The 19,434-nt window shown below is 39.0% G+C and overlaps 1 protein-coding gene across 1 annotated transcript; it reads left to right on the forward strand.

Moving 5' to 3' along the window:
- The first annotated feature begins 18 nt into the window (after positions 1 to 18).
- Positions 19 to 3,596, forward strand: LOC103947150 (protein NRT1/ PTR FAMILY 3.1-like). Its single transcript, XM_009358006.3, has 4 exons — positions 19 to 620; positions 908 to 1,125; positions 1,240 to 1,799; positions 2,675 to 3,596. The coding sequence occupies exons 1-4, from the start codon at positions 545 to 547 to the stop codon at positions 3,594 to 3,596; spliced, it is 1,776 nt and encodes a 591-aa protein (XP_009356281.1). The 5' UTR covers positions 19 to 544.
- Positions 3,597 to 19,434: the final 15,838 nt, after the last annotated feature.

Here is a 19,434-nt window from a genome sequence, read left to right on the forward strand (position 1 = left end):
CTGAAGTTTATTTTACCGTTCCAATGTATTTCTTCACATGCTGTTGCGAAATATCTGATTAAAAATGGACGACGACATCACATCTATGAAATAACCGTCCCGAATTTAAACCCTTCTCCCATCCTCTCCTTTTCGTACAAGCCTTTCTAGAATTGTGAACGAGACAAGTTGGGAAAACTGTAAATTAGAATACACGTCGGTGTCCATCCATGCATGCATGCCTACCTTCTGTTGTCTTGGTTTCGGTAGTTGTCAAGACCTCTGCACTCCACCATTTTTTTGACCAAGTTTTATAGGCCACAATTTGCCTTCCCCGCCCAACAAAAACAAGAACAACCCAAAAATATATATAGTGATTACTAATAATATCATCAATATTACAGCACACATTTGTGGCCACACGTAAATGAAACAGTATGCGTAACTAAGCTAACAAGTTACACTGCTAGCTCGATCCTTTCCTTCATATCATATTGCCTATAAATAATGGAGCTTCGTTGGTCACTTATACTTAAAACAGTATACGAGAGACACCAAAAACAAGATGGGAGAGATGGAGGAGAAAGGCAGTCATGCTACGAGGAAAAAGGGAGGCTTGCTCACTATGCCCTTCATCTTTGGTAAGAGCTAATAAAATCTAGTGGTTTCAAATTTTTGAGGAAGACCCGAGGCTAGTCAAGTTAGTTAATTAGAGCAGTGTGCTTATCTTTCTGCACCCAAATTTGAAGTTTCTTTCCATAATTTTGAAGAAATTAGCATAAATTGTCCTATTATTGTCACTTCTTATATCTCTTTGTTTATTTAGTGTGTTTTTTTTTTTTTTTTTTTTTTGGGATTTAATTAATTATGATAGTAATCAGTGTATTGTTGTTGTGGCCTTTGTGTGTGTGTGTGTGTGTGTGTGTAGCTAATGAGTTTTGTGAGAAGTTGGCTGTGGTGGGAGTCGAAGCAAATATGATGACCTATTTGACAACGCAGCTTCATATGCCCTTGACAAAAGCAGCCAACACCCTCACCACCATTAGTGGCACTGCAAGCTTGACCCCCTTGCTTGGCGCCTTCGTTGCTGATGCTTATGTTGGCCGCTTCTGGACTATCACCATTGCCTCCATTATATATCAAATTGTATTTTTTTCTCTCTCTACTAATACATATTATGCCCACCCAATATCAATTTTATTTGTTAATTAATTAAATACTAATTCAGTTTTCTATTTGTACAATTAATCAATGAACCAGGGAATGATTGGCCTAACAGTATCAGCAGCACTTCCACAACTGAGACCTCCCCCATGCAACCACGATCGAGTGTGCGAAGAAGCCGATGGGGGGCAGCTAGCATTTATGTATGTCTCCCTCTTACTAGGTGCACTCGGGTCGGGCGGAATCCGACCCTGTGTCGTGTCATTCGGGGCGGAACAGTTCGACGAGAATGACGAAAAACAAACCACCAAGACGTGGAACTACTTCAACTGGTACTACTTTGTGATGGGGGCATCAGTACTAGTGGCTATCACTGTGCTTGTGTATATTCAAGACAACGTTGGATGGGGTTTGGGACTTGGAATTCCAGCTATAGCCATGTTTCTCTCAGTTATTGTGTTTGTGATCGGGTACCCGCTTTACCGGAACTTGGATCCTGCGGGGAGTCCGTTTACCAGGTTGATACAAGTGGCGGTGGCTGCCTACAAGAAGAGAAAGCTGCCTATGGTGTCTGATCCTAGAATGTTGTATCAGAATGATGAACTTGACGGTCCCATTTCTATGGGTGGAAAGCTTCTTCACACTAAGCATATGAAGTAACTCCCTCTCTCTCCCCCTCTCTCAAGTTGGATATTTATTGTGACTCTAAACGACTTGTTAAGTTGATTATTGTCAAAATGTGTGGTCCTAACTCACCATCTAACAACATGAATTTGATGATATTATATATATAAGAGTATAAGAGTACTTATAGTAAGCATCGCGTTTTACAGTAGAAAAATGAGATAGTCATCATAAGAACTATGTATTCACAATATATAACCTCTTATATATTTCATTGTTTCCTTTTTTTTTTGCTATATAGTATAAAGGTCTTATACGATAAATACATGGTTCTTACGAAAGCCCTTATCACATTTTCACTACAGTAAAGTAGGATTCCTGCTAAGGAAAGTCTCGATCATACACATATACTTAGAACATATAGTAAGTTTAGAAGATAAACATAATTACCCAATTGGTTAGCAGTGTTATAGGGCACAATTTTTAAAACCTACCCACTAGAAAGTAAAAAAGGTCAGCTCTCTCTCAAACCTGCTTTTTAACCGTGTTTTGACATGGAGATGACCAGTTGAGCTTCTAGTATCATCGTCAAGTTATCACGATTGTCGTTCGGTGGAAACATGTTGCAGATATTGACTATAGATCATTTGTCCATGCACTATTCATGTTTTGGTTGTAGGAACCACAGTCCCTTGATCCTTCATGGATGAGCAGCACCACATATATACTTGTGTTGCTATCGTTGCTAAGTAACAGAAATCTCACTTCCTCTACTCCATTATCAGAGTGTCAGAGTCATCCCGACCTCCCCAATCCACAGCAACCCAAACAAATATATAGAAAGGAGGAACATATAACCTAATCACCTTACCCTAAACCCTAACGTAATTACGTATGAATAATGCAGATTTCTTGACAAGGCAGCGATCACAATGGAGGAAGACAATCTCAAGGCACCAAACCTATGGAGGACCAGCACCGTTCATCGCGTCGAAGAACTGAAATGCGTGATCAGAATGGGACCTATATGGGGATCAGGAATACTCCTCATCACAGCCTATGCCCAACAAGGCACATTCTCACTCCAACAAGCCAAAACCATGGACAGGCACCTCACAAAGTCCTTTGAAATCCCTGCAGGCTCCATGTCAGTCTTCACCGTAGTCACTATGCTCGCCACAATCGCATTGTACGACCGCCTCTTCATTCCGGTGGCTAGAAAGTTCACCGGGCTAGACCGGGGAATAACATTCCTCCACAGAATGGGAATAGGGTTTGTCATTTCGGTATTTGCCACATTGGTCGCCGGGTTTGTCGAAATGAAGCGAAAAAAGGCGGCTTTTGCACACGGGTTGATCGATCATCCCCATGACATAATCCCCATTTCAGTGTTTTGGTTAGTTCCTCAGTATGCCCTTCATGGGATGGCTGAAGCATTCATGTCAATTGGGCAGCTCGAGTTTTTCTATGATCAGGCGCCGGAGAGCATGAGAAGCACAGCTGCCGCGCTGTTTTGGACCTCCACCTCGGCCGGGAACTATGCGAGCACTCTTTTGGTGTCACTGGTGCACAAGTTTAGTGCTGGTCCTAATGGATCGAACTGGCTGCCGGATAATAGTTTGAACAAAGGGAAGTTGGAGCACTTCTATTGGTTTATCACGTTATTACAAGTTGTTAATCTTATTTACTACATATTTTGTGCCAAATTGTATACGTTTAAGCCGATTCAGGTCGTAAAGAAAGAAGGTGCCGAGCATGGGGAAAAGTGGGCCTTGCTAATCAAGTCCGGCCCTGAGAACTTGGGGGCTCTACGCCAGCTTTCGAAATGAGGCTCTAGAGTTATTTGACCTTTTACACAATGATTGTATAAAAATTAATTTGTTAAATTCATGAAAAAAAATCTATTTCTACATCAAATATCATTAAAGATTAATACCAAAAGAAGAAAGTGTACAAACATTACTTAAATATTACATGTCTTGCCTTTTTAGATGCAAATGTACCAATTAAGTTTACATAATCTAATTTTTCAACCAATTTTTTTCAATTGATAAAATAGCTAACCCATTCAAAGGGTTTGGCCGTTTAGGGTTTGATGTCTGGCAGTTTGGGGAGTGCGACAAAAGAAGTGGACATCTTTGTTTTCCTAGTCAATAAGAACAGGTTTAAGTCACTTGACGTTTCACCTTTCACGTACAAAACAAGTTTGCTTTTTAATTCAGTTAATTATATAAACAATAAAATCTTACAAATATTGGGCTCAGCCGCTCAATCCAATTAGCTATTGTATTTAGACAAAAACTCAAAATCTATAAACTTCTTGTTTGAACAGATACAAGCTTTGTGATATTAATTTATATATATATATATATATATATATATATATATATATATTATAAAGGGTTTAGGATTCATACAGCACAATGACGTTTTAAAATTCATATAGTTAACCTAACTTAGTGAGACAAGACTTGATTGTTGTTATTAATATATAAAATATAGAAAAATTAGGCCCTCCAAACTGAGAGCCTTAGGCGGCCGCCTACTCCAACTACCCTCAAGGCCGACTCTGTTGCCAATAAGGCTTAATATAGTATCAGTTAATTAATTAATTTGTGCTGACAAGTGATCATTAATCATTGTTCATAACTTCATATAGCTAGTAACTAGCTGCTGGTGTTTTAGTGTATAAATGTGAAAAGAATATCTACTTTGGACTCAATAAAATCATAATTAAACATCCAATTTGTATGATCTTTATACTATGCATATTAAGATCTTGGAACAAATGAATTTGAACAGTGTGCTTCATACTCTTATCCGCTAAACCAAGCCCTCTAAATTTCACTGTTCACAAAATATCAACTATATAACACATGTACATGATATAACTGCCACACTCAAAAACATTATTATGATGAGGATATTTGTTGACCCTAAAAATTATAAAGCCTACGTGGCGCACAGGCCGAGTAACTAATAAGCTAACTACGTCATTCGATTGAATGCGGGGCGTGCCAACTTGTCGGCCGAGGAGTAAAATTTGTTAATATTGCGTTGAGCGCGTTGCTGACTTTTTTATTTTGTGACTGCAGCCAAGGAATGAACAAATCTCGGCCTTTGAATTCTCGAGCCTGAAGACGAGGCTACTAGTTCTACGAAGTTCACAAATCGTCGGCGCCGAATTCGATTATAGTGATTATATTCGTGATAGTATAAGCACGTCGAATCGACACCAGACTATACGGACACAAATATTCAAAGGTGATGTATGTCTTGATGGTGAATGTGGTTCGACCGTCATGCTGAACTCTGAAACTCACTCGTGAGTATCCAATCATAAAATCACTCGGTGTTCAATGTGCCGAATGTCGTAATTCGTAACACCTTACTTCGCCGAGAAGGCTAATAAAATGACCTCTGTCAATAAGGATTCAAAAACCCTTCTTGACCGAGACTTGGATAGGTAACCAGTCGACCTCGATGTAGTGTTGTTTATCCAAACTGAAGGTGCTCCTCGGTCGGCTGATTCTACGGCAACAGTGTTGTTTATCCAAACTAAAGGTGTTCACCGGTTGCCTTAACAGTGCTGTTTATCCAAACTGAAGATGTGTCAGCGGGAAAAAGAAAATAAAAAATCTCAAGATGTTTGAGAGGTTTTGCGCAGGGCAGATGTGTGTTGAATTGGAGGTCCTGAATTGTTGCATGATATCTTGTATTTATAGCACCAAATCCTTCTTGAGATCGAGTTAACGTCATATCTGGATTGGGACTTCTTGTTCCGTTCCAACTCTGCTTCAACCAACCCTACCCCCATTAGGACTTTGAACTCACCCCTTTTTGAGGCTTTATTCATTGTTGGTCGAGAATCCTAATTGCACTAAGACTTACTCGACCCCTTTGCTTATCTGAACTACTCCTTCTTGTGATAGGACTCGACCATTCTTGCTGAATGGCCCGGGATCACCAGATTGCCCATAGTATTTTTGAAACGGCTTTGGGCCGAGCATAAACCTATACTTGACTCAACAATATTCTTTTGGGCCCAAACAATATTATGGCCTAATGTCATCTTCTTTATATATTATAAAATGAGTGAATGTGAAATCACGTATATTATGTCAGTTGTATTAAAAAATATCAAATTTTGTTTACCACATGATAAGATAGTGTTTTATTAATTTAAATATGAGGCGAATTTAAACTTTACTTGTTATTAACAAATAAAGCAATGGCACATCATGCAGTGAACAAATTTACTGCATAAATTTGATTACTGTTGCATTGCTGATTTTTGTTTTCCTAGAGTTATTTATTTTACTGGTTTTTTTTAATTGAAATTTTACTGTATCTTCAATTAATTGTTTTTTGTCAATGTATCTTCAATTTACTTCGAACAACAAAAAACATAGGAAATAACATATGGGCAGGATTCACCAATTGGACAACCTTAACAAAAATGAATCAAATGTATAAAGTGTATTGCTGACTTTTTATTTAAGCAATACACTACGAGGAAAGTAGAGATCTTACAGAACTTGATGAATGTCCAATCGTTAATCTCTAGGGTTTGAAAGTGTTTCAGTTTTGTTCTATCTTCCTAGAAACGTGTGACGCTTTGTTGGAAACATTTCTACATTAGCGGCTGATGATTTGATTCCACTCTTTCAAATGATGTTAGGGACTCATGGTTTCTCTGGTTTTAAGTGTTGTCCAACCCGTCAGCTAAAAAAGGAGGAGATTATAAGAACCCCTCTGCTGGCCTCCTTTTATAGTTCTGTTACATTTTTTTTCTTCACATTTAACCCTTCTTAGTTTGGAGTCTGGAGTTTGGATTATGTGGATTATCTGTAGCGTACAAGAAATGGCAAGTTATAACTTTCCTCTCAGATCTACTCTCTCTTCCTTTCTTCTTTCTTCTTGATTTCTTACTTCATGAGTATAATATTAACTCCAAACTTACTAAGCAAGACAAGAAAAAATTTAGTAGGCTAGTCTGATCATGTGATTGATTAGGTCTCTCACAAAGAGTGGGATTTGTGTATTCTGGATTGTAATTTTGTGAGATCAAATGCTGTCCAAATTCCAAATACAAGAAAACCCATTGTAAGAGTGCCTTGACTAGTCACGTCGTAAGGCGTTCTGTTTTTTCTTTTTAACCGTACTTTTAATGTATTTATCCACGTGAAGATGCCGTTGTGAAATAGCCGATTAAAAATGGACCACGACCTCACATTTGAATTTCTGTTGAGGTCCGTCTTGGTCCAGATACAGTCACAATATAAATCAGGAAGACCACAAAAATTCTGTGGCACGTAAATTATGGATGCAGGACCAGAAATTTAGAGTCATGCATTGCTGCGTTGCAATTTCATAGTGGGAGCCCATGGTTTGGAATCTTATTTGCATGCAGTCGCCGTCGCAATATTTTCCAAATTAGCCATATATGAATACAAAGCCACGCAAAAAAAAAAAAAAATATATATATATATATATTAATAATCGACGGGAGAATGTGATGATCAGCAGTGCCTACATAGCCTTACCTTCACAAGAATTTACACTACCACAAAACGAAGAAAACAGAGGATAGAATTCACATACAAAGTGAGAGGAAAAAAAAAAAAAAAATTGAGTTTTATACTTTTGCAAGAGGTGCTCTAGAAATGTGATAAAACTTCGGTTAGCGTTTTGGGACCAACGTGGAATCAGCTAATTATGTTAAAATTTAGAAAGTCTTGCTCCTTCTTGTTATACTCCTAGTCGATGCTGCTTAGCACGCGAGTTAATTATATACACATATATAATCTTTCTAAGAGTTGCTTACTTTCGCCCTAACAAGATATTTTAGTTTACTCCTTTTTTGTCCTTCCATCTGTCAAAGGAATGAACCAAACACGGAAAAAGTGGAGAAATTTTTTATGTGTTTTTATGTAAGTGATGAAAAATTTTATTTTTAAAGTTATTAACTTTTTAACAAAGAAATTCCACCATTTGTATAAGGACATGTAGTGTATCACTTCGTGTGCCGGTCATACTGAAAAATCTTTCGAAAAAGTGAGGGGTTCGGTGTTTAGGGTTAGGTGCTACGTCGTTTGGTCTTCCTTTTTTATCTTTGGTTTGTCGTTTAGGGTTTAGGTGGTATGTCATTTGGTCTTCTTTTTATATCTTTGGTTTGTCGTTTAAGTTTGCAGCTGTATCGCATAGAATAGGAATAGGCGGTGTTCATTTGTATTTTGGCATGGATAATGCTAGAAAGAGAATCTATTTAAATTATAATTTGTAAATTAGATGATGTAAATATTGATGATTGGATAATAATTTAAATATTAATTAACGTGTTTATTTTTTATTAGTAACACATCATATGATTTACATATTTGGTCTCAAAAGTTAGTTTCGTCTGGAATCGAATCAATCTTGCATATTAGAAGTCGATATAAAGGTGAAAAATCCTGCAGAATGTTCAATGATGAGTCACTGTATATATTATATGCAAAATGCATGCCACCATAAATCACAAAGGCAAAAGTGCATAATTTTCATGTACATACTGGGTATGAATTATCATGAACGATGACAACTTTGTCAGGTAACTTGCATTATCATCGCACGTGGAAATAAGAAACGACATTTATAAAGACGTAACTCAACTTCGAATGAATCACAGTATACGTACATTGATCAGTGGTTTTTTGTGCATTAGATAATTTACCGTCTAATCTAAATTAGTCCAACATTTAGCATAACTATAAATATATATCTTTTTAAATATAGCAACTGGAAAGTGGCTGAAATGAAAGAAACCAGAAAATCTCTTCTAGAATGTCGTCCGTTGGTGGAAAATGAAGAGAATAGGAATGCGCTAATCTTCTTAATCATGCACACGCATGCATGCAGCACTGAGGACTGAGCACGACTTCCTTCCCGAATATGGATAGGTTTCAAAGTTTTGGCCATGGGGCCTACAGACAAACGTCGGAGGTCTTGATTCACTTGAGCACTTCAGAATTCTGATAGAATCATAGTACGCAATCTCTATCTTTCGGTGGATCGGTGATGAGAGTTCAACAACATATACCGTCCATAACAAACCTACCTCTTTTTGCTCAGTTTTCTTCCCTTTTCCATTTTCTTTTTGGTAAAATTATTTTTGAATACAAATAGACAAATATATTGTTCTAACCAACCAACCTAACGTACATATATATGCATACGCGTAACATTCACTTCTTTTGCAATCACAGAGGTTTACCATATCTAATCTAAGGACTGAAAAACATGCATGTTGTTATGAAACAGCATTTAAAGAATAGGGGTCCCCCTTGATAATTTCTGTCCGTTGATCTTCTTCAATTCATCTGATCTGACGGCCGAAAATTAAAAAGGTGTGCAATAAGCAAAATAGGATGTATGGATATTACACCCCTAAAGAATATTTTATCATATAAAATGTCATTCACATGTAAGCTAATTTAGAATTCATTGGGGTTCCATAGATGGATAAAATAATTTTTTTGTCATTAGTTTTTATTCTTTAAGAGACTTCATATGTTTTTGTAGATAGGAAGCAATTAAAACTATTACAAATATCATATACATGCCAGCAAACTTTATTCTGTCTTGTTCCCAAATTTTGTCGGCTGAAAATTATATCCACCTTTCAATCTATATGATATTATGATTGCATAATGCTATATACATTTAAAATATTGAAAGCGCTACTTACCACTCCGTGATTCCGAACGCGTCAATCACCCTGGCAATAAATGATAAGAACGAAAGAGATCATCTCCGAATCTTTTCTATCATTCACGAATTCAGTGATCAGCATTTTTGAAATTTGATTTAACGGTTAAAATTATTATAATTTTTAAAAAAGATCTCAGTTTTTAGCCGTTCAATCAAATTTTAAAAATCTAGATCACTTGATCCTTAGATTTTGGTGAAAGAGATCCGGAAATGATCTCTTTCCAAATGATACTTCACATCTTACAATTTATATCACCTAGTCTCTTAAATTAGCTCTTTAGGGAATCACGTTCAGTTAGGCATAACAATCACGGAACGATACAAAATGTCCTATTCTTGTAGACAAACACAAAGTCACAATTTCACATCAATGGAATTGAGGACCTAAAACAAACCACCACTCTAGCATGCCAATCATGCAGTCAAAAATGCGTGCACCAATTGGTCCCCCAAAGCCATCATTTTTATTTATTTTCTATCACATCGAAATCATCTTGGATTTAGTATTACAATCTTTTAATATTTCTCTTTACTTATAAGTAAGTTGTTTTGATTTGATTTTCATAATAATGACTTCTATATAATAAGTTATTATGACAAGTTCATTGTATGACTTAACTCAACTTTTTCCACTCTTCAAAGTAAAATACCATTGCATTGAAATGAAAAAATAAACATTGAAATCATCCTAACCCTAAAAACGAAAATCATCCTAAACCCAAAACTTCACGAATCCAACTAAGCAAAACTGGTGCGTCACCGAGTTGTATTAGTGCAAGGACCACATTGGTCCTTTCCACTTCCAGCACCCCTCCTAGCGCACGCCACTGATCTTTGAATCACAATCAAAATTCGACTCATTCAGAAAGAGTCACGGTGACGTTGATCTGAGTCCATTCATCGAACAGGCGGAATGGTATAGTAAGTTTGACACGTGGCGGTTGGGTAATGGGTGATTAACCACCCCCTTTGTTACTGACAAATACTGGAATATTAGATGAAGAGGTTTATCTACATATGATTTATCTTAAGATTATTGCAATTTGTAAATTATTTTAGCTGATATTTTATCTACACATGAATATTAGACACAAATATGGGTGATTTTTGGTCAGATCGGATAAGGAAATAAGCATTCCAATACTAATCTAAAAATGTTTCGAAGCCAAATAATAGTTCTAATTTCGAAATTTTGGATTAATTATCGGTAATTTTCAATCTCCTAATTTTGGACTGGATAGAGACATTCTAATTGCCATCCTAATCTTTTGAAAATTTTCAAAATCGAAAATATTTAGACTCGAAACGGAAAATTTTTTATTGACATTGAAATTTCCAATTCAATTTGCACCCTTAGACACATTATATTTCAACTGATTACCATCTCTTTATTTTCTCTTTCATGCTAGTACAGATCAACGGTTAAAAAATCACTCATCTGCAACTAGATTCTAGATGACTGAACTTAGTACATTCCTTCATAAATAAAATTCTATTGGTTGTAAATGTATGGTTTTGGTGAGTTTTTCAATTTTTAGTAATTCACCTATCGCCAGCATCATTCCTCACGTCAAGCACACTACGCCTTCACACGCCTTGTATAATTTGGATACGGTAATGCTTGCTTGGCTGCTAAATCGAATCTTCTCTACCGTGTAACATAACAGTCTGAATAATCGCCACTTATCAGCTGAACTTATTTGACTCAATATAAGTATTGAGTATAAGTATTTATATATGTGTGTGCGCGCGCGCGCGTGTGTGTATATATATATATGTATGTGTTGACTCTAAAAATTACAAAACCTACGTGGCGCGCAGACCGAGTAACTAATGAGCTAACTATGTCCTTCGGTTGAGTGCGGGGCGTGCCAACTCGTCGGCCGAGCTCGGCCGAAGAGTAAAATTTGATGTTGTCGCGTTGGGTGTGCTGTTGACTTCTGTATCTTGCGATTGCGACCGAGGAAGGAACGCTCTCGGCCTCTGGGTTCTATAGCCTGAAGACAAGGCTACTAATTCTACGGAGTTCACAAGTCGTCGGAACCTGATTCGGTCACTGTGATTATATTCGTAAGAGTATAAGCACGCCGAATCGAGACCAAACTATATGGGCACAGGTACTCGAATGTGATATATGTCTTGATGGTAAACGTAGTTCGGCCGTCGGAATGCCGAACCCTAAAGCTTACTTGCGAGTATCCAATCATAAAACCACTCGGCGTCCAATGCGCCGAGCAATGCAATTCGTAACACCCTACTATGCCGGAAAGGCTTAGTAAGATGACCTCTACCAACAAGGGCTCGAAAACCCTTCTCGGCCGAGACTTAGATAGATAATCGGTCGACCTCGACGCAGTGCTGTTTATCCAAACTGAAGGTGCTCCTCGGTCGGCTGATTCTGCGGCAGCAGTGCTGTTTATCCAAACTGAAGATGCTCGCCGGGTGCTTCCACAGTGCTGTTTATCCAAACTGAAGGTGTGTCGGCAGGGAAAAGAAAAGGAAAAAAATCTCAAGGTTTTGAGAGGTTTTGCGCAGGGCAATTGTATGCTGAGTTGAAGGTCATCGAGCGAAAAAGGTAATTCGGCGGTGTCGATATCTGTATAGGGATCGACTTCAAAACCAAGTACCCGAGCCTCCCGTATATGTTGGAACCTTGCTTTAATTGCTGGGTCGGAGGTTTTCTGAATGATTTGCTCGGCGTCAGGGCAAGTGAGAGCTAGGTCGAGGGCTTCCTAACACGCCTTGGGTAGTCTGTACAAGTCATTGGCGGAGTATTTCTTATGAAACTCTCGCATGTATTCGAGGGATTCACCGAGGAAAGGGAGATGTAAGTTGCGTCGTACTTTGATAAACGGTTCGCGCGGTGGCAACGGAGACAGTTTCCTTTCGGCCTCTTGTCTGAAGTGTTCTAGACGAGTGCTCGTTTCCCCAGGCCGGAGAAGGATTTTGATACGTTTCTCAGAATCCTCAATGGTGGTTTCAAACCCGCGGCTGCTACTTTTTTCCCTTCGGCTAACTCGGTCATGATAGTCGGGGTTGGTCGCTCACTTATGCTTTCCACAGCCTTCTTTGGTTGCCACTGATTGGCAGGGCTGGCTTGAGCTTCTCGTCGCCGAGCCATGCAATCTATCCGTTGACGACGACGTTTTTGGGATTTAGACAGCGCTGTATATAAGCCAGTCGGGGAATTGTAACTGTACCAGCGTTGATCCGATGTCCTGGGTGGTTTGAAAGTTTTGCGATCGGCTGATGAGCTGGAACCGTTGGTATTGCGCGAGTAATAATCCTCGTTATAGAAAGGTGCGTCAAAGTCAAGACGCCGCCTGACCGAGGCCTGGTCTTTCGGCCGTACTTGTGGGCCGAGTCGATTGAACACTTGGCGTCGCGGACCAAATTCCTTTGGTGATGTGGTAGGGGCCGTGGGTGGTGTTGAAGATGTCTTCTTCCCAGGTTCAACTGGTGTTTTACAATGGTCACATTAAACCTTTGATCCATGAGTTTCGTCGGAACTTGACCTCGTCATAGGCTCATCGGCTGGTGGGCCCGATTGTTCCGTGGGTGGTGCATTCGAAAATATATCAAGCTTTAGCCTTGTTCGACCATTCCGTTGACGGATATGCTGCACCTGGACATATTCGGCCTTCCCTTTGTTTTTTGGAAGATGAGCATCCACCATGCCAATTGTTGTTGACGGGAAGGGATTGACGTCGACCGCCATCTGCTTTTCTGGAAATTTCAACTTTCCTTTCTCGATCCAACTTTGGATTGTATCCCGGAATACGACACAATTATTGGTCGCATGCTTATTAGAGTTATGATACTTGCAGTATACCTTTCCCTTCAATTCATCGGCCTTAGGGATAATATGTCCTAGCCGAAGCTTGATGATCTTTGCTGCCAATAATTGATCGAAAATTGCATCGACCTTGGTGATGTCGAAAGTGTAGACTTTCGAAGACTTACTCATTTCCTCGGCGGCCGAATGGGCTTTGGTGTCTTTGCCATTTACTTGAGCCAGAGCCTTGCAGACATATGGTTTGTCTATTACTATCTCGGCCGCATCCACGCTAACAAACTGATGGTCCCCGCTTTCGGCCGAGGCATAGCTAACCGTGGGGTTCTTATACAACGTTCCCCGGGATGGTGACTTCGATATCTTTTCTTCTCGGAGCAGATAATCATACTGTTCGACGTGTTGAGCAAGTTCATACATATCGCGAACGTTTACCCCCAGGAACTTCTTTTTGTACTCCACGTCTAATCCGTTGAGAGCGATCCTGACGAATTCCACTTCGGGGAGTGGTACTCGGCACCAATTCCTGGCCGACTTAAACCTTGTTAAGTACTCCATTGGAGATTCGTCGGATGCTTGAGCCATCCTGGCCAAGGATGATACGGACATCTCCATCCCTGGCCGATAGAATTGTTCATGGAACTTTTCGACTAACTCTTCCCAACTCTGCACAGAATTGGGTGGAAGATTAATGTACCAGGCGAAAGCGGAGCCTGTCAACGAAAAATTAAACAAACGTAGTTTGTAGAAGTCGCTATTGACGTCTCCACATTGCGCTGTGAACCAAGCCACATGTTCTAATGAGGACAAAGACGATTCCCCGGCGAAGAGGCTAAAATCAGGGATCTTAAATCCCCGTGGGTATTCAAACCTTTCTACATAAGCCGGGTATGGATGAATGAATTTTGGAAACTTCGGCCCTTTCTTCAGGGCCGAATCAATCATTCTCTGGATTTCGGTCATGTTTACGGAAGCGGCTTCTTCTCCTTGGCTTGGTCCGTCGGATCTATTTCCTGGTCCTCTTCTTTCTAAGGTGACTGGTTGCGGCCGAGCAGACCCTCTCTCGGCTGGTATGGGCACATTCGTCGAGAGTTGCCGAGGTTGGCCGACCTGGCCATCTTCGAAGGCTTTACTAACCAATAGTTCAAGCATTCTGGTCTGTGTATCGTTGTTACTTCGTATTGCTTCTAGCAAATCATTCATCCTTTGACCAATCGACTGCTCGACCTGACGATACTGCTCATCAAGTCATCTCCGAAGAAACGACCTAGTTGGTGGATCAGAGCCTTCTCCACCATCGTCGTCGCAATCTTCCACTATCCCCTCCACAAACATACCTGTCGTTTGATTCGGGATCGCCGCGTTGTGAGGTTGCCCGCCGAGACAGATTTCGTTTTCTCGGTGTGTCACACTTGTAGCCTCGGGTGGCGCGGCAATGATCGGATTTTTTGCTGGGTGCAAATCCTGCCCAAGGCCTTGCACTGGTAAGTTAGCTGTTGACTTTCCCGTGGTTGTTTTCTTCTTGGTAGACCGTGTCTCAACGGTCATGAACTCCGAAGGTTTAGCACAAAGGTCCCACTGGGCGTGCCAAAATGTTAACCCTAAAAATTACAAAAGCCTGCGTGGGGCGCAGGCCGAGTAACTAATAAGCTAACTACGTCCTTCGGTTGAATGCGGGGCTTGCCAACTCGTCGGCCGAGCTCGGCCGAGGAGTAAAATTTGTTGATGTTGCGTAGAGCGCGTTGCTAACTTCTTTATCTTGCGACTGCGGCCGAGGAAGGAACAAATCTCGGCCTTTGGATTCTCGAGCCTGAAGACAAGGCTGCTAGTTCTACGAAGTTCAATATCAAATTCGGCTCTCAAGGTGCCGAATGTAGTAACCTGGTAACGCCTCACTTCGCCGAGAAGGCTAATGAGATGACCTCTGCCAATAAGGATTTGAAAATCCTTCTCGACCGAGACTTGGATAGATAACCAGTCGGCCTCGACGCAGTGCTGTTTATCCAAACTGAAGGTGCTTCGGGAACGGCTGATTCTACGGCAACAGTGCTGTTTATCCAAACTGAAGATGTGTCGGCAGAAAAAAGAAAATAAAAAAATCTCAAGATGTTTGAGAGGTTTTGCGCAGGGCAGTTGTGTGTTGAATTGGAGGTCCCCTGAATGGTGTTCGCAGCCTTGTATTTATAGAAGCAGATGTGTGGTGCGGCTTCACTTGTGTAGAATTTGATTTTAATTCAAACTCATCAGCTAGAGTCTAGGTCAAAGACTTCTCAAGGGAAGCAACAACCTATCTTTTAGATATCATCATTATCTCTTTACTTCATGCAAACAATTAGCATGCATTAGCCAATTTGATAAGCTTCACGGCACTGGAACCAAAGCATGCAGATAAGTAGCATGCAAGCCTATCCCTTAGGCATTCATTCCAATAGGTCTTGGCCATAAAAAAGGCACCTTAAAAAAAAATCCCTCAAATTCCAAAGGTGCAGGCCATTTTGGTGATCATGACTCGTGGGTCGTACCAAACATCTCAAACCCGTTTGAAATGTACTTCTGCTGGAAATATGATTTGCTTCTCCATTTATCTTTAAACGATCCGCTAGATATAGCCAATATTAGGCTTAGATAATCCAATATATATTAAAAGATAATATTATGATTAAAACCATAATATTATTTCTTAATAATAATTGAAAATTATCTCGACCACCTTATCATTCAACAGTCTAGAACTTTACTCATCTAACGGCCTTGATTGTATGGGCCGATAGCATAAATTTGGGTCCAAACAGTATGTATAACAACCACTAGTTGGTTAATAATGATGTTCAAGATATTGATGAGGATGGCAAGATTCTGCGGTGTAGTATAAGCCAACAGAGACAAGAAACTGACTTCTATGATTATTCTGCGGTCCATGTGAATAATGAATCGATTAAAGTTGAACTCGTCTTCGATTAAAGTTGAACTGATTTGAGCATATTTAAGTGTATAGTGTTACCGTCTACGTGTTTTGTCGAGAATATCTTTTGATTATAAAATAATTTTTGAGGGGAAGAAGAGGGCCGATAACTACTGAAGAAAATAATTAATTCAACAAATCATTAATTCTATGTGTTAAAAATGTGAACAACGCCAAGACCTGCAATAATTTATAATTAAATCTGATCAGATAAAATAAAAAAGATTCCATGTACTAGGGAGGCAGCCAAGAATATTACACATGCACATATATATAAATGTAAACGTGATGATTTTTATTTTATAATTTGTATTAAATATGTTACCATGCAAGTATAGTCTCCAAATGCAAATGATTGGGAAAAAGCATACAAAAAATAAATAAATATAAAACTTTAACAAGCCCAGGAGTCGAATCCGTTTTCTGAAAAACAGTCCACGGTGGTAGTAGTAAACCCCTTAATATTTATATATAAGAGATTCTTGCTTCTCTCAGTACCTTTTTGAAGCAATTTTCGTTCTTCATATTTTTGTATGTTAAATATCTTTTCCTCCTCACGGGTAAACAAATAAGAATAGAGGCATATTAGTGGTGGACTAGTATGATAGATAAAAAAACTCTCTTGTTAGTCTAATTGTGTTTCGAACCCAAACTCTTCTCTCCTTCCTCCTCCTTTAGTCTAACTTAGTGGCGAAGCTCATAAATTACGTGAGGAGGGATCTCACATAAATGTTAAATTAGAACTAAAATAAATAGATAGTATTTACAAGAGTGTATAATACATGCTTGGAGTTGTGAGCTAATTAAATTTTTTGAGGTGCTAAATGCTTTTTTTCCATGTTGAAATTAACCTTCCAATATCAATATCAAGTCAATATAGAGAGTTATCAATAAAAAATTAAGGAGGATTAAGAGAAACTAACCTTCCAATATCAAGTCAATAAAAAATGCATGCTAGGAAGACCATGTTTTTAGATCATATTTGGAAACCACATGATGTGGCAGTTGATGATTCGATTCCTTCGTTAATGATTTAAGGAAGTAGTCCATATCCGCTATATTATTGTAACGACCCAAAAATTCTTACTTGGAAGTTAAAATCTGATGATAGGCTAAAATAAATTCATGACCAATTTCCACGCTATTAACTATAATAATTTCTTTCCTTAAAAGAAATCTAGCACAATAATAATTTTGGAGTATTTTATGGCAGCATCTAACATCCTGGTTAGACTGTCTACATACCTTACAAAGGGATCAAGCCATTCGTAGTTCACATTACACTTCTAGAACAACATACTAAAATTTCATTATGATCCAACGGTCGGATCTCTGCCAATCATGAAATCAAGTGGCGGTCAACGTTTTATTTTACCAACTTGCAAATTCAATTCTGGAAGATCCGTACTTTTGATTCCAGATCAGTAAGTTCCTAAGGTCCTCAAATATTACGCATGATAAGGTCTCAAAGTTTGGTGATGATCTAATGGTCAGATCGTCTGTTCATATAATGACCTAGTAACGTATCGTGGTGTATTTAGGTTCAAACAATCAACCTACATCATCCGGATATAATAACTGAATTCAAGGCATCTAATTTAGCCTTAAAATAGCATCGACGACCCTCTGACCACGCGCTGCCGTGGGCGCCGGTTGGGGCCTCGAGTCACCGGAAAATTTCAACTATTTCTAAAAATTCTCAAAAATTATAGAAATGAAGATCTCGAGGTGTACAACAAGCTTTATACATGTGGCCAAGTCCAATTTGGCCGGGAAAAACGCCAATTTGCCTCGAAACCCCAGAACCCTAGAAATTTGGTGGCCTCAATCCACCATCTCCGGTGCTCCGCCGCCCTAATCAAGGCTTAGGATATTTTCATGGGTTCATGAGGAATCAACCCATGGTGGTAGCTTCAGAATCAGGCAGATTGCCGCCGTGGGTGTCTTCAAACTCGTTAGAGAAGACGACAAGTGTTCGTCGCTAAACCTCAATCACAGCAATCCAAATTGGGTGGGAATGGAAGTTGGGACGACGAGGAGTGGATTAGTAGTGGTGGAGTCACCCAAATCATAGGGAAAACGCCAGAATCGACGTCAAATGTTTGGTCATACGGGTTGAGGGTGACCCGGTTATTTCCCCCTCATTTCCTTGTCATTTCCTTGTTCTCTCCTTTCCCTCCTCCTTCTCTTTTCTAATTGGGCAGTGCCCGTTTCTCTTCCAGTCACTGCCATACACGTGGCACCTCACAATTTTTGGAGAAATCCAGATTATGGTCAAATGACCATTTCACCCCCTAACTTTGCTTGTTCATATCTCATTCGTTATAACTTCGTTTCACAAACTTACGCGTTCATGAGGTCGAGCTCTATCCAAATATGCCAAGAAATACGATAATATATAAGGTTAAAATACGTCTGCGTATAATTATGTTTCGTCAATGAGGGACATTTTTGTCATTTCACTTTCCGATAAAAATTTTCACTCAATCATATATTTTAAATATTTCTAGGGTATTACAATTATCATGTGGTCTCAAAAAATGGCTAAGTAGATGGTCTCTCTATCATCACCCAAGTCAATAGAAAATGAATTGGGAATTTGGAGAACAAAATATATGAAATGCAAAAATTTAGTAAAAAGTTAGAGAGAACAAAGAGATTTAAAAACCTTAATAGTGTTGTGGGTTGGGAATTTAGAGGATAAAATATATGAAATTTCAAGAATAGGGGGGGGAGATGAAAGCTCAAAGTGTATTATTCTTCTATTAGAAATGTAAAGAATATTTTTGATAAAACAAAATCAGACTTTAGGCTTTAATTTTAAGAGTTAATAATTTTTTAAGTGATAGGTCTTAAATTTGATTCTCGCCAAAAGCAAATTCAAACCACATTATTGTTAACTCATTGTGAGGTTAAGCCCTCTCCCTCCCCTTAGTGTAGATAATATTGTTTATTAAAAAAAAATGTTAAATTCAGTTTTAGGACGAGTGTTGTTGGGATTGAACGGGAAAACATACCTCTTATTTTAACTATTAATGAATACAATTTATAAGTTTTGTGTAAACTAAAAAAATATAACACTAAGTTCACCGGAAAAAAGCCAGTGTAATACTAAATTATTGGCTTAAATGTCATAATGATCAATGTGTTATAGCCATAT

This window comes from the organism of the source record quoted next, unplaced genomic scaffold (genome assembly GCF_019419815.1).
Source record: "Pyrus x bretschneideri cultivar Hongxiangsu unplaced genomic scaffold, Pyrus_bretschneideri_v1 Contig6, whole genome shotgun sequence".
Classification (NCBI taxonomy): Eukaryota; Viridiplantae; Streptophyta; class Magnoliopsida; order Rosales; family Rosaceae; genus Pyrus; species Pyrus x bretschneideri.